Source organism: Anguilla anguilla, chromosome 9 (assembly GCF_013347855.1).
Source record: "Anguilla anguilla isolate fAngAng1 chromosome 9, fAngAng1.pri, whole genome shotgun sequence".
Classification (NCBI taxonomy): Eukaryota; Metazoa; Chordata; class Actinopteri; order Anguilliformes; family Anguillidae; genus Anguilla; species Anguilla anguilla.
Window position 1 is genome coordinate 30,958,577 of NC_049209.1, and position 12,657 is coordinate 30,971,233.

Genomic DNA, 12,657 nt, shown 5'->3' on the forward strand with positions numbered 1-12,657 from the left:
GTGTGTGTGCACGTGTATATAGATGTACGAGTGTGTTTGGTCATATGCATGTAGGTATGGAGGTGTGTGCGTGAGTGTGTATGAACACATGCATGTGTGTGGGGGAATGTGGAGATGGACATGTGTGTGTTTGTGTATGAACGTGTGCCATATTAGGAAACTGTCTTCAAATGTCACAAAATTCACAGCACCACTGAACTCAAACAGGTGTGATACTACATAGTGTTAGATCTATGCCAGCCAATAACAATACATCTCACCGTACAAGAGGTGCGTTTCAAGCATTGCGTCAAGTAAGGACCCAGTGAATGGGGGAAAGATGAGCTTGAAGCGTACGCTGGGCCCCACTTACCACTCATCCTGGTAGCCCAGGGCTGCATTTGCTGGCACTTCCTTCAAAAGAGGAAAACTCGGCTCCTGCTGCCTCTCAACAACTTCCTTTTCCAAAAGCCGGCCTTCATTGGAGATCAGGAGGTTGATTTGCGACTCCTTCCTCTCCTTGATGGTCTTCTGAACATCCGTATTGGCTTCCTCTAGAACATTCTCCTTGGCTGTCTCAGGAACATTCTCACTGACTTTCTTCTGAACATTCTCATTAGCCATCTCCTGAACATTCTCATTGGCTGTCTCAGGAACGTTCTCATTGGTTGTCTCAGGAACTTTTTCACTGGATTTCTCCTGAATATTATCTCCCACTATCTCCCAAACAGCTGCATCTGCTGTCTCTATAAAATTTTCACTGGCTATCGCCTGAACATTTTTATTGACTGCCTCAGTAAGATTCTCACTGGCTGTCTCAGAAACATCACCACTGGCTGTTTTGGAAATATCCTCATTGACTTTCTCCTGAATATTCTCAAGGACGATCTCACGAATATTCTCTTTGGCTTTCTCTGAAACATTCTCAGTGATCATCACCTCAAAGTCAGGTTCTGGTTCAGCCAATGGTGCAGTGACTAATGATGTCTCATAAGGGGGTGGGGGAGGTAGGTGAACTTCAGGGTCTGGGGCAATCTTCTGCTTTGTCTGATTGGATGTAGCCATTTCTTTGAGGTCATGATCTGCCATAGCCAAAGGCAGATTTTCGGTACCAAATGGATGGGTGGTCCTGGCTGGGGGCTCTTGTGTTGGGCTACGCATCGCTTCGGGGAGCACAGGAGAAGAGAATGGCCAGGGAGGGGGAACGGCCTCCATCAGTTTCTCCTCCACCTCTAACTCCTCTGAATCAGTTGGCTCTGTGGGTGGAGAACCAAGGACACTGGCCCTTGGAAATGATGGCAGGGCAGCTGTACTTTGAGGGCTGAGGGACAGAGAAACTGGGGTCAGAGTTCAGAGGTCAGGGAGAACAGTGAGGGCACAGATTCTCTATAGTAACCAAAGTGTAAGACCATTTTTCTTCCATCAAATCTCAACTTCCTTACTCAAGAAGTTCCAGTTAGTAAGAGGAACTGTGTGTGAATATTCACGAAGAGGCAAACCTGAGGACAAAATATTCATTAGAGCTGGGATTGTGGTGCTTGGGGGCGCTTCTTCATGAAGTTTCATGAGGTGTATCAAATGTTTCAAATATTTCAACTCCAGTTGACAGAACAATAATGCTGACCATCTGGTTAGCATGGAGAATCTGTGCTGAGGGATAGAGGAACTAAGGTCAGAATTCAGAGTGCTGAAGAGCAGAGACCACACGTGACAGCAGGTGAGGAAATCGGCCAATCAGGTGTGTAAGCGCAAAGTAATGGGGGGGAAGCCACACTCACTCATCAGGATGGAATTAGCAGCTTAAAAATAGCACAGCATAGACAGCTGCATGGGATGCAGTAAAGGTTTGGCTGTGAGACAAGACCACAGCAAGTGAGCCTCTTCCATAAAAAATGTACTACAGACACGTTACAGATAGGAATGCACCAGCAACAAATGGGTCACCGCCATATTAGGCACTCCAACTGAGCCCAGGATGGGAACGTAGCACAAAAAGCCCCTTGGACCGGCATTTATCTTTTCCATAGAGCTGCTTTTGTGCCAAGCACTGAGGCCAACGTGAGTCACCCTCATCCCACTGTTACGCTCCACACACCAAAGAGCAGTCAGGGATACGAAAGCTGTGCAGCAAAGGCAATCAGCATGCGCTTCGCAAAATATATTATAAATAGCATAGTGTCAGTCTGACACTTTAGCTAAAAACCATGATGGTGCAACAGAAACAATAAAGCCAATAAACCAAACCCAATCCCAAGAACATAACACGCACAGCTTAGAAATGCCCTTTTAAACCAAGCATCAATCTCCACTGACGTATATTATTAAATTCTCAGTGCATACTGCCGTCATATGAAGAGAAGATAAGAGTTCCGCTGTGAGCATTAGTTTTCACACACATTGGCTTGCAGTGAGAAACCACACTGAAAATCACTTGCTGTGCATGCACGTAGCATGCCGTACAGAACTCGGGCCCAATCAAGAGATGAGTGCTTGTGCAGTCCTAAACTAATTCTACTAACTCAACTGCTACACCAAAAAATCAAGACAACACTATGCCCAGCCATGCATTGGCAGAGTCCGGATATGATGTGTTGCTCATGACACAGCACTGACCTACATATGTGAGTTCCATAGTGCCCTAGCATCCTCCAGTGCAGTCTACCACATTTTCACACTACAATTTGGTATACTGAAAGTATACATTCTGTACATGTACACTAGAAACCAAATCTTGACAACAGATCAGGAAGCACGTCCATGTTGTCTTCTAGCGCTCTATGCAGGCAGTGCAAGCATGCTCCACAAAGGCCCGCAAAGACACAAAATGTCAGAGGTGCGCAAAAACATCTAAAGTGGACAGCAGGGGACAGCCGTGTATTACATGTAATTTTGCCTGTGTGGATGTGGAAAGTAAACATCAGCCTTTAAGCAGTCTGTGCGTATACCTGAGCCAAGCAGACCGCAGCTGCACACAAAGGATTCCTCCCCAGCACTTACCCAATGGCAGTCTTCAGAGGCTCTAATCCCTGTCCTGTCCCTGGCCTTTCTGTCCTCTGATTGGTTCCTGGGGCAAATGTGGGGATGGGCTTGACCAATAGCGGCCTCTCTGTGGTGGGGGGTGGGAGCTGGTTGGCGATGCTGATGCCGCCGGCGGTGCGGTGGGAGTGCTGGGCCTCATCCTGACGGCCAAAGGCCAGGGTTTTGGGCGTGGTCGTGGACTGCACAGGGGGGTGCTTCACACCTGAGGAGACGACCAAAAGAAACAGTCAAGCACTGCTGAGCTCTTAGTACAGGTCAGGTCAGGGCCTCATAAAAGAAGCATTTATCTGCGGCAGCTAACAGTGAGGTTGTGACAGAGCATCACTGAACTTTGTTTCATTTGTTTATTTATATGGAGCTTTGAAGATGCTGGCCAAATTTATCCACACATTTTTGTTAGGTTTCTACACTGATATGGTGGCACCCATTGACAATCATTGGCAGCATGATTAAAAATTACTGGCAACCATTTCCTGCCTTTATGTTTACAAATCATTGACAGCACTTACTACAATGTTTTAAATTATTGGTAATGGTACCAGCTCAAATCCTACATGTTATTAACAATGGGTCACAGCAACTAAACGGAACAACAATTCCAACAGCGAAGTATAGGATGCAAGTATGGTATGTTTTGTACAAAATCCCATAGGTACAGCTGTATTATGGCTAAATGAAATGAAAGCAATATGCAAGCAGGAAATTTCATTTGTTTCTGCAGTATGAAAGTTATTACTAGCTGGACTAACATTCACTAACATAACCCATTCAAAAGATAAGAAAGGGCTTTGTAGTGATTAACACAAAAACCCACATGTTTTGAACTTATTTTGGGCCAATGTTTGGAATGATATATTTACACACGTCCTCCTGTGATGTCACCCCGCATATTTTGACCTCATGATGGGAAAATATTACCAAGTCTGCTGCTCTCTTCCAAGGCAAGCAGAAGAGGCCTTGGCACCTTTCACAGGAAACATGAGGAAACATTAGTGAGACGACACAGGCTGGCTACTCACTCTGAACTGCAGAACCAGGGAAATCCAATTCTGTCCGGAGGTTTGAGTCTCTATGAGGTTCTAAAAACAGCAAAATCATACACAGTCAACAAACATGCAGACAGCCCCCACCTTTGTCACTGAAAGTCAGAAACCAAACATATTCAGACCCCAGCTCTCACTCAGGTCACCGGAGGGTTTGAGACAGTACTGGATTTGGGTTTGTGCTACGTTTGGATCAGTGGTGTGTTTGAGTAATTGGTGTGTTTGAGTCTGTACTGTGGTGATGTGATGGTCAGTGATGTATTTGAATTGAAGTGCTGAGTTTGCGTTAGTGCCGCATTTTGGTCAATGCAATGTTTGGGTCAGTGATGTATTTAGGTTTGTGCTCATGTTTGGGTCAATGCTGTGTTTGGTTCTGTGCTGCGTCTGGGTCAGTGCCATGTTTCAGTTGACGGTGCCTTCAACATTCATATCAGCTCATTACAGCCAGAGTGATTAGCAAGGGTGCTGACATAAATAAGGATGACCCATCTCACCAGCACAGACACAGGTGACTGGAGAAGGCCAATAAGGAATCACTGTCACTGTCAATCAGTGCCTGTGATTTCTGTGTCAATGCAAGTGGCTCTACCACTCTGCTATGTACCTGGGTGGAAGGAGGCTTGGCTGCCCAATAGGGCGGGGGCGGAGGAGGCTTGAGAAAGGGCTGCTGAGGAGGGTTTGGGCAGGGGGGTAGCATAGGACGATGACTCAGAAGGCAAGGAAATGGCAGCAGAGGGTGGGGAAACCTCGAAAGTCACACCCTGGGGCTTAGACTCAGACAGAGGGGGTTCAGGGGAAGATTCTGAGAGAGAGAGAGAGAGAGAAGCAAGAAAGATGACAGAAAATATGAAAATCATTTGATATAGATTTTTAAATGGTGAACAAGAGTCAGAACTATGAGCAGAGCATGGTTAGGTGAAGCACTTTGAGATTGCTACAAAAAAGCAGAATAGGACCGAATCGCTCTTGGTCTGTACCTGACTCAGGAGCAACAGACAGAGCTCGTTCACGAAGAGGTGGGTCAGAGAAGGGAGAGGGGGCAGGGGGAGGAGTTAAAGCAAGAGGTGGGGATATAGAAGGGGAGGGAGACAGGGGAGGGGGAGGGGACAAAGAAGGGGTAGGAGAAAGAGAAAGGGGAGGGGTCAGAAAGAGGGGAGGGTAAGGAGAAGAGACCGGATCACACAGGGCCTCCAGGTCTGGTCTGGTCTGGAGGGGGACGGGGACCACGGGCTCAGCTGGAGAGGAGGTGAAATAGGAGGGGGAGAGACCAGAGGAGAGGGGCGTCTGGACCCGGGGCGTCCGCCACTCACTCCTCCAGGGAGCAGGGACAGAGGCTGAGAGAACGAGGGATGAGGAGAGAGAAAGAGTGGAAGTGGGCGTGGAGTGAGTTGTGGTGATTATGGGGCAGGTGGAAAGAGTGAAGACAGACAGAAGAGAGGAAATGGCATTACCACCAGCGGACGCCAGCATAAGGAGAGAGGCTCAGCACTATGCCAACAGAAGGCGGAAGACCTTTAGTCCATGCAGCTCGCACTTGTGCAAATCACTCACAGTCTGAGTTTGTGGCTTTGTGGCGGTGTCATGCACTACTGCGCTAAGAACATTTAAAACCCGCTGACCGCCTCTAAGGCTCCATAATGTCACGTTTCTGCATACCACTGTGTCCCGGTACCTGTCTGAGGGGCAGAGTAGGGGTCCGCTGACAGGGTAGGGGCGAAGGTGGATTTTGGGAGGGTGGCTGACGCAGTTTTTGGCGGGAGTGTCGCACCCGTGGGAGAGGAGGGCATAGCGGTAACAGTTGGGGCAGTCTGAGGACCCCAGACACTGGCGGCAGCTAGGGATGCTGGGTAAGTGAGCATAGCAGGGACAGCAGAGGGACACAGATATAAGAGGGGGGAGGAGAGCGGAAGAAACAGAGAAAGAAAGAGAAGCACTGTTTATATACAGCCATACAAATAAAGCATTATTGAACTGAATTGAAACATTGAAAAAGAAGTGAGCACATTAGAACACCACAATTAGGAAAGGGACAGAGAATGAGGAACTGAGCAGGCAGGGGACGGGTGACCCTCGTACCTGTCTGCGGGCTGGGGGGCGGGGCAGGGAGGAAGGCAGAGGCAGGCTCGGGCCGGGAGAGAGCAGACATGTCCGGCCTGGGCTGGGGGAACACAGAGGCCGCAGAGCCGGCTGGGGGCCCAGAGCCTGGCCAGGGGCCACTCTGCTCCCCAGAGAGCCTCCGCCCCAGAGACAAGGGCACTGAGGGCCAAGAGAGAGAGAGGGAGAGAGAGAGACAGAGACAGAGAGAGAGAGACAGAGAGAGAGACAGAGAAAGAGAGAGAGGGAGCAAGCGAGGGAGAGACGGGGGGGGGGAGACAGAGAGAGAGGGAAAGAGAAGTAAAGGAAGAGAGAACAGAAAGTGTTAGTTTGAGAAAAAGGAAGAGGAAGAAACTCATAAGAGCATGTGCCATACAGAAAAAGCTGAAAACACATTTTATAACCTGCTACTCCTAAGGAGAATTTGACATGAATACACAGAAAATGAAACTAATAGGCCAAATGAACTTTTGGTTGCTCATATTTCACACAGCTGGTCTTCTGTGGATGGGAAATTCCATCATTTTGTGGATTTTTTTACATTCTGATATAAACCTCAGTAAGATTAATGTTTCAGAAGACGTTGAGGTCTCCAAATGTGGCTTACTAACCCATGGGTGATTCATAATGACTGTTCAGGCAAAACAATCTTGCACGCTATACATCCAGCAACACAGGTGCTGATGAAGGTATGGTGAGGCTTCACAAAACAAAATACAGGGTGGAGCTGTCATGTTCTCAATCACTCCCTGAAGTGAACCAATCATAGCGTTTCACAATGAGAAGAGGCTTTTGATTGGTTTGCACAAATGATTGACAGTACATGGTAGCTCAGTGCATTTTTAGATTTTTGAAGGCTCCCATCACACAAGAACCTCTAAACACTGTAGCAGTGAGTCATTCTGTCGGTCAGGCGGAGTCTGTCTGTCAGTACCTGAGCCAGCAGTGGGCTGGAAGATTTTGGGCAGAGCCGGTGGGTGTGCCCGGGTTAGGGTGGCCACCGTGGGTGCATAAGGGGGTGGGTGAACCTGCTGCGGGGCAGAGGGGCCCGTGAGGGCGTGTTGGGGGGGAGCATCTGGGATGGTCAAGGGAGGGGGGTCAGGAGGAGCAGGGGGGGCCAGGTGGGCAGAGGGGGCAGAGTGGGCAGGGGGGGTAGGTGGGGGCAGGGGTGCAGAGGGGGTAGGTGGGGGCAAGGATGCAGAGGGGGTAGGCGGGGGCAGGGGTGCAGGGGGGGCAGGGGGGGCGGGAGGTGCAGAGGGGGCTGGCTGTGAGGGGTGTGACTTTCGGAAGAACTTAGGCACTTTGGAGGGTGGGCCAGCAGAACCACACTTCTCTTTCACACTGACAGTGGATGAGGGAACTGGGGCGAGAGAGAGAGAGAGAGAGAGAGAGAGAGAGAGAAGAAAAGAGGAAGGTGTAGAAAAGGAGAAACAGAGAAGGAGCAAAGGAAGAGTAAAAAAGAATGAAGGACAAGCAGAAAGGGAGAGAGAGAAGAGGAAGAAAAAGTGGCAAAAGAACGAGTGCAAGGAGGAGGGTAGAAAATAAATAAGACAGCCAGAAAGAAGGGGGAGAGAAGCAGAGAGAGGAGAGGGAGAAAGGAAAAATGGATATATTGCATGGGGTGGGTGAGGTTATGAATGGAGAAGACATTGCAGGTATAAATGGGAGACAGGAAGTGGAAGAGGGGTAAAGGATAGAGTGAGTGTAGAAGGGTGGATTAGGGCACCCAGAGAAGAGATGGAGAGAGATGGAAAAAGAAACAAAATGAATGAAATGGAAAAATGAATGACAGCAACTGCTCTTAGACACACAACAATGGAAATAAAAGCCAGAGTTACGCTTTTTACCTGAGAATTTCTAGTTCAATCTAGCAAATATTCTATTGCTTTGGAGTAGTCAGCTATTGCCCAAATACATGCACTACAGCCAGTTCTGTCAAAAATGACATTAACAATAGCTTAACACAGGGGTAACCAACCCTGCTCCTGGAGATCAACCATCCAGGAGGTTTTCATTTCAACCCAAATTTGGCACACCCGATTCTACTAATTAGCAGCTCAATTAAATCTCTAGCTGTTGAATGAGGTGTACTCTATTAGGGTTGGAGTGAAAACCTACAGGACGGTAGCTCTCCAGGAACAGGGTTGGTTGCCATTGGCCTAATGGAAAAAGCCTCCAGGGGTGGAGGGTGGTGGGGTTTTTTTTTTGGGGGGGGGGGTTCGAGGGGGCAGGTGAAGGTATACCTTTCTTTGGGTGGGAGGGTACTACCGGAGGTTTACACTCCTCGTCACGCACCCGCCGCATTGGAGCCAGAGGGGCTGATGGACAGAAGGAGGGAGAGAAAAAATAGGAGAAGGAGATAGAGGGGGAAAGAAAGGGGGAGAGAGAGAGCAATGACACAGAGGAGCAGGAAAGATAGATAGTGGAAGGAGGGAGGAGGGGCAGGGGGAGGATGAGGGTAAACAGCATAGCAGGGCATAATACAGCAGAGTGGAGGAAAAAAGAGAAAAGAGGTGGGAAAAGGGAGGAAAAAAGAGGATAAGTAATGACAGTAAGGTAAAACAGACACAGAAGTACAGGAAAGAACAGAAAGCCTAAAGACTCGACAGCCTGCAGGAGCAGGAAAGAGAGATTCTGAGGGGTGCTGAACACTGTATGGGCTTGAGACTATATACCTGTGTGTGTGTGTACTTATGTGCATGTGTGTGTTTGTGCGCATGTGGGTGCATATGCACGACTGTGTGTGTGCATGTGTGCGCGTGTGTGGGGGGGGGGGTGTGTGTGTGCATGGGAAGGTATGTGTGTGTGTGCGTGTGTGTGGCGTGCACGTGTGTGTGTGTCCGTGTCTGTGTATAAGCAGTACCTGCAGCAGCCATGCTGGCTCCACTGCTAGCTCTCTTGTCTTCCTCATCATCACTCTCATTGAAGTCGTCCAGGTTTCCAATGTCAGTGGGCTTCACACTCATCAGACTGGCCAAGCTCTGCATGTCCTCATCACTAGGGGACAGCACTGAGTGTTACTGATCACTAATCAATACTTGCTCCCTTATACAGAACAACAATCTCACTCACACTCATTCACATACTTACATACTCCAAGCATGCAATAATATGCAAATGAACTATTTAGACCAATTAGGCCTCAGGAATTGGGCATAACAAAACCTGGTAAGTAATAGCAACATAGGCTAGTTAGACAAATGGGCAATAATAAAAGGCAGTTTAGCATTAGCGGGTAAATAAAAGGCAGTTTAGCGTTAGCAGCTAATAAAAGGCAGTTTATCTGTTGCGGGTAAATAAAAGGCAGTTTAACGGTAGCGGGTAATAATAAAAAGCATTTTAGCGGCAGTGGGAAAAATAAAAGCACTACAGCAGTAGTGAGTAATAATGAAAGGCATTTAAGCAGTAGTGAGTAATAATGAAAGGCATTTAAGCAGTAGTGAGTAATAATGAAAGGCATTTAAGCAGTAGTGGGTAATAATGAAAGGCATTTAAGCAGTAGTGGGTAATAATAAAAGGCAGTTTATTAGCAGTAGTGGGTAATAATAAAAGGCATTTAAGCAGTAGTGGGTAATAATAAAAGGCAGTTTATTAGCAGTAGTGGGTAATAATAAAAGGCAGTTTATTAGCAGTAGTGGGTAATAGTAAAAGGCAGTTTATTAGCAGTACTGAGTAATAATGAAAGGCATTTAAGCAGTAGTGGGTAATAATAAAAGGCATTTAAGCAGTAGTGGGTAATAATAAAAGGCATTTAAGCAGTAGTGAGTAATAATGAAAGGCATTTAAGCAGTAGTGGGTAATAATAAAAGGCAGTTTATTAGCAGTACTGAGTAATAATAAAAGGCATTTAAGTAGTAGTGGGTAATAATAAAAGGCATTTAAGCAGTAGTGGGTAATAATAAAAGGCATTTAAGCAGTAGTGGGTAATAATAAAAGGCATTTAAGCAGTAGTGGGTAATAATAAAAGGCATTTAAGCAGTAGTGGGTAATAAAAGGCAGTTTATTAGCAGTAGTGGGTAATAATAAAAGGCAGTTTATTAGCAGTAGTGGGTAATAATAAAAGGCAGTTTATTAGCAGTAGTGGGTAATAATAAAAGGCAGTTTATTAGCAGTAGTGGGTAATAGTAAAAGGCAGTTTATTAGCAGTACTGAGTAATAATGAAAAGGCATTTAAGCGGTAGCGGGTAATAATAAAAGGCATTTTAGCGGTAGCGGGTATTGGTACTCACGTGGCCTTCCCCTCCCTGAGGAAGACACAGGAGAGGGACAGCTTCAGTGTGGCCTCCACCACCTTCACCGACAGCGGCTTCAGCTTCAGCGTCAGGTCCGTCTGAGTGGGTGTGGCGCTGGCAAACTTCTTCATGTTCACGTCCACTGACGCAAGCACCTTGCGGTGGCCCTTCGTCTCCTGCGGGGGGAGCCGGGGAGCAGGGTGCACTCGTCATTACATCACTCATCAAATCGCTCTGCATTATGTGCTAATCACATTTTCAGCACAGATGCACATGAGATGTGATCCGAATAGTGCTCTATGTTGTTTTAGCGTCCTGAGACAAAAAAGACGGAGTGATATTTTTATAAAGTTATTGCTGCATTTTCAAAAAAAAAAAGCACCCTTGGTAAACACATGGTAATTGTACCTTTTGCTCACAAACAAAAACGTTTACAAAACGGAACCAGTACTGCCGTTATAAATTAGTCATAAAATGGCAATACAATTTTTTCAGTTACCTGACAAATAGGAAAAATAGAAAAAAATAATGTTATCACCTACAAGAGCTGATATACTGTAAATCTCTGGCATATGCATGACTGGCAACAATAAACTGCAAAAAAAACTATTTAAAAAATAATAATTTTGCCTATGGGCTACTACTGAGAATTTTATGGGAAGAGTGCTGCTTTTTTTTTTACTTAATCTCCTCCAGATTGAAATAAGACTCCAGTAAAAGAGTCACAGTCTATGTGCCCTTCCTGGAATGTGAAGACTTACATCATCAGAACCATGAATCCCGTATATCAGTGCAGAGAACATATGTTTACATATTGCAAGAAGAAGAGCCTGTATTATCCAGTCAGCGCCTCCCAATATTTAATCCCTTTTATTTTATTTAATTGAATCTAAAGATGAACAGTCATTTTTCAGCTACTTGGCCTTCCACGGGGCACCAGGTATGGCAGGATGCCACACAAACATCCTATACAGAGACAGACACTCACGTTCTCAATGACGAAGGTCCACTCCTTGTCTTCATACACATCAGAATGGGGATCCTGAGAGACAAGGAGAAGGCCTGTGACTAAGATCAACAGGTTAGAAGGAGCCTGACTCACGACTACCACAATCTTCTAATCACAGAATCCACATTCTCCCAGAATAATGCATGTTCTTCCTGTCTAATTAATGCACGTTCCTGCTCTTTCTTTTGCCCAGTTTGGAACACAATGCTCAATTGTAGCCATGAGCTCAGGGAGGGAGCACACTAGCAAGTAATGCATTATCTGCCAGCTGGACTGGCCAGCCATTACCCAGGAGTATTGCTCAGGCATTATGGAGAGGTATCGTTTGACTGGTGTCCAGGGTTAAGGCAAAACTCAAGCACCTGAAAAACCAGGGGATCTGGGAATCTAATCATTTGTGTGTGATACCCCACTGACTGAAATCCTCATAGCTTTGGGGAAGCTTGGAAATGATGTATTTCCCCAAGGGACTTCTGATCACAGTCAGCACTAGCATGGCCAGGAGGAGGTCCAGGCCTTGGACTTCATCACTGAACCATGAACATGCATCTTGGCTGGTGTCACAATTTTCCCCTCCCAAACAGTTTCTGCATCAAAGGAGATGGTTGGAATGAAGCATGTAGTTTTGCTCTCTGCAAAATATTTGGAAAGATTTTCTCACCTGTCCCACAACTCCCCCAGTAACATTACAGTGATGTTTTCTTGTGTGAATAATTTGTGAAGGCAAGGTTAGAAGGACAGTCCCTACAAAATTCCAGAATCAAGTGCAGTGAGTTTGGTCAAGTCTAGTGTGCAGGATTTCTAGATTTCAAAAATCCATCCATTCTTTTGGAGAGCATCTGGGTTGTGATAAATTGTCAGTTTCTCTGCGCCTTTCAATGTTTTGTTACATTATCTATTTACTGTTTTGACTGCACTGTGCGTCTGGTGAAGAACTGTTTGGTATACATTTCTTAGTTCTTCAATCTAATTGTATTTTTCATGTATTCTGATTTCTCTGCTCGCATACCTAACAACATGATCTGTGACCTTAAGCTATGTGAGCCTAGTGGTATTTGGTGACACGTTCATCTACAGCTCCACAAATCTGGAAGAGACACTGAGGTACTGGGGATGCTGTGTCACTACAGAATACCAACTGCCCCATTTGGGTTTGCATGGCTCAGGTTTGACTTTTGTTGGTCAGTCTGAACCTTGCTCTTTCATTGATTACTTGCTTATTGAGAAATGCACACAATTTGGGGTTGTTCAGTTTTTTCTA

The 12,657-nt window shown here is 46.3% G+C and overlaps 1 protein-coding gene across 12 annotated transcripts in view; it reads right to left on the reverse strand.

Moving 5' to 3' along the window:
* The window catches only part of LOC118235746 (EH domain-binding protein 1-like protein 1), a 44,379-nt gene that overhangs the window by 19,043 nt on the left and 12,679 nt on the right, over positions 1 to 12,657 (reverse strand). For 7 of the 12 annotated variants that reach the window (XM_035433490.1, XM_035433491.1, XM_035433489.1 and 4 more), the window contains exons 4-14: positions 11,376 to 11,429; positions 10,385 to 10,563; positions 9,019 to 9,152; positions 8,399 to 8,473; positions 6,138 to 6,317; positions 5,734 to 5,904; positions 5,039 to 5,395; positions 4,666 to 4,863; positions 4,038 to 4,097; positions 2,977 to 3,220; positions 353 to 1,300 (exon numbers count right to left, since the gene is read on the reverse strand). In XM_035433490.1, the coding sequence (XP_035289381.1) occupies positions 353 to 1,300; positions 2,977 to 3,220; positions 4,038 to 4,097; positions 4,666 to 4,863; positions 5,039 to 5,395; positions 5,734 to 5,904; positions 6,138 to 6,317; positions 8,399 to 8,473; positions 9,019 to 9,152; positions 10,385 to 10,563; positions 11,376 to 11,429 (2,600 nt within the window). The remainder of the gene's footprint in view (positions 1 to 352; positions 1,301 to 2,976; positions 3,221 to 4,037; positions 4,098 to 4,665; positions 4,864 to 5,038; positions 5,396 to 5,733; positions 5,905 to 6,137; positions 6,318 to 8,398; positions 8,474 to 9,018; positions 9,153 to 10,384; positions 10,564 to 11,375; positions 11,430 to 12,657) is intronic. The other 5 variants (XM_035433493.1, XM_035433499.1, XM_035433494.1 and 2 more) reach the window with 5 other exon arrangements.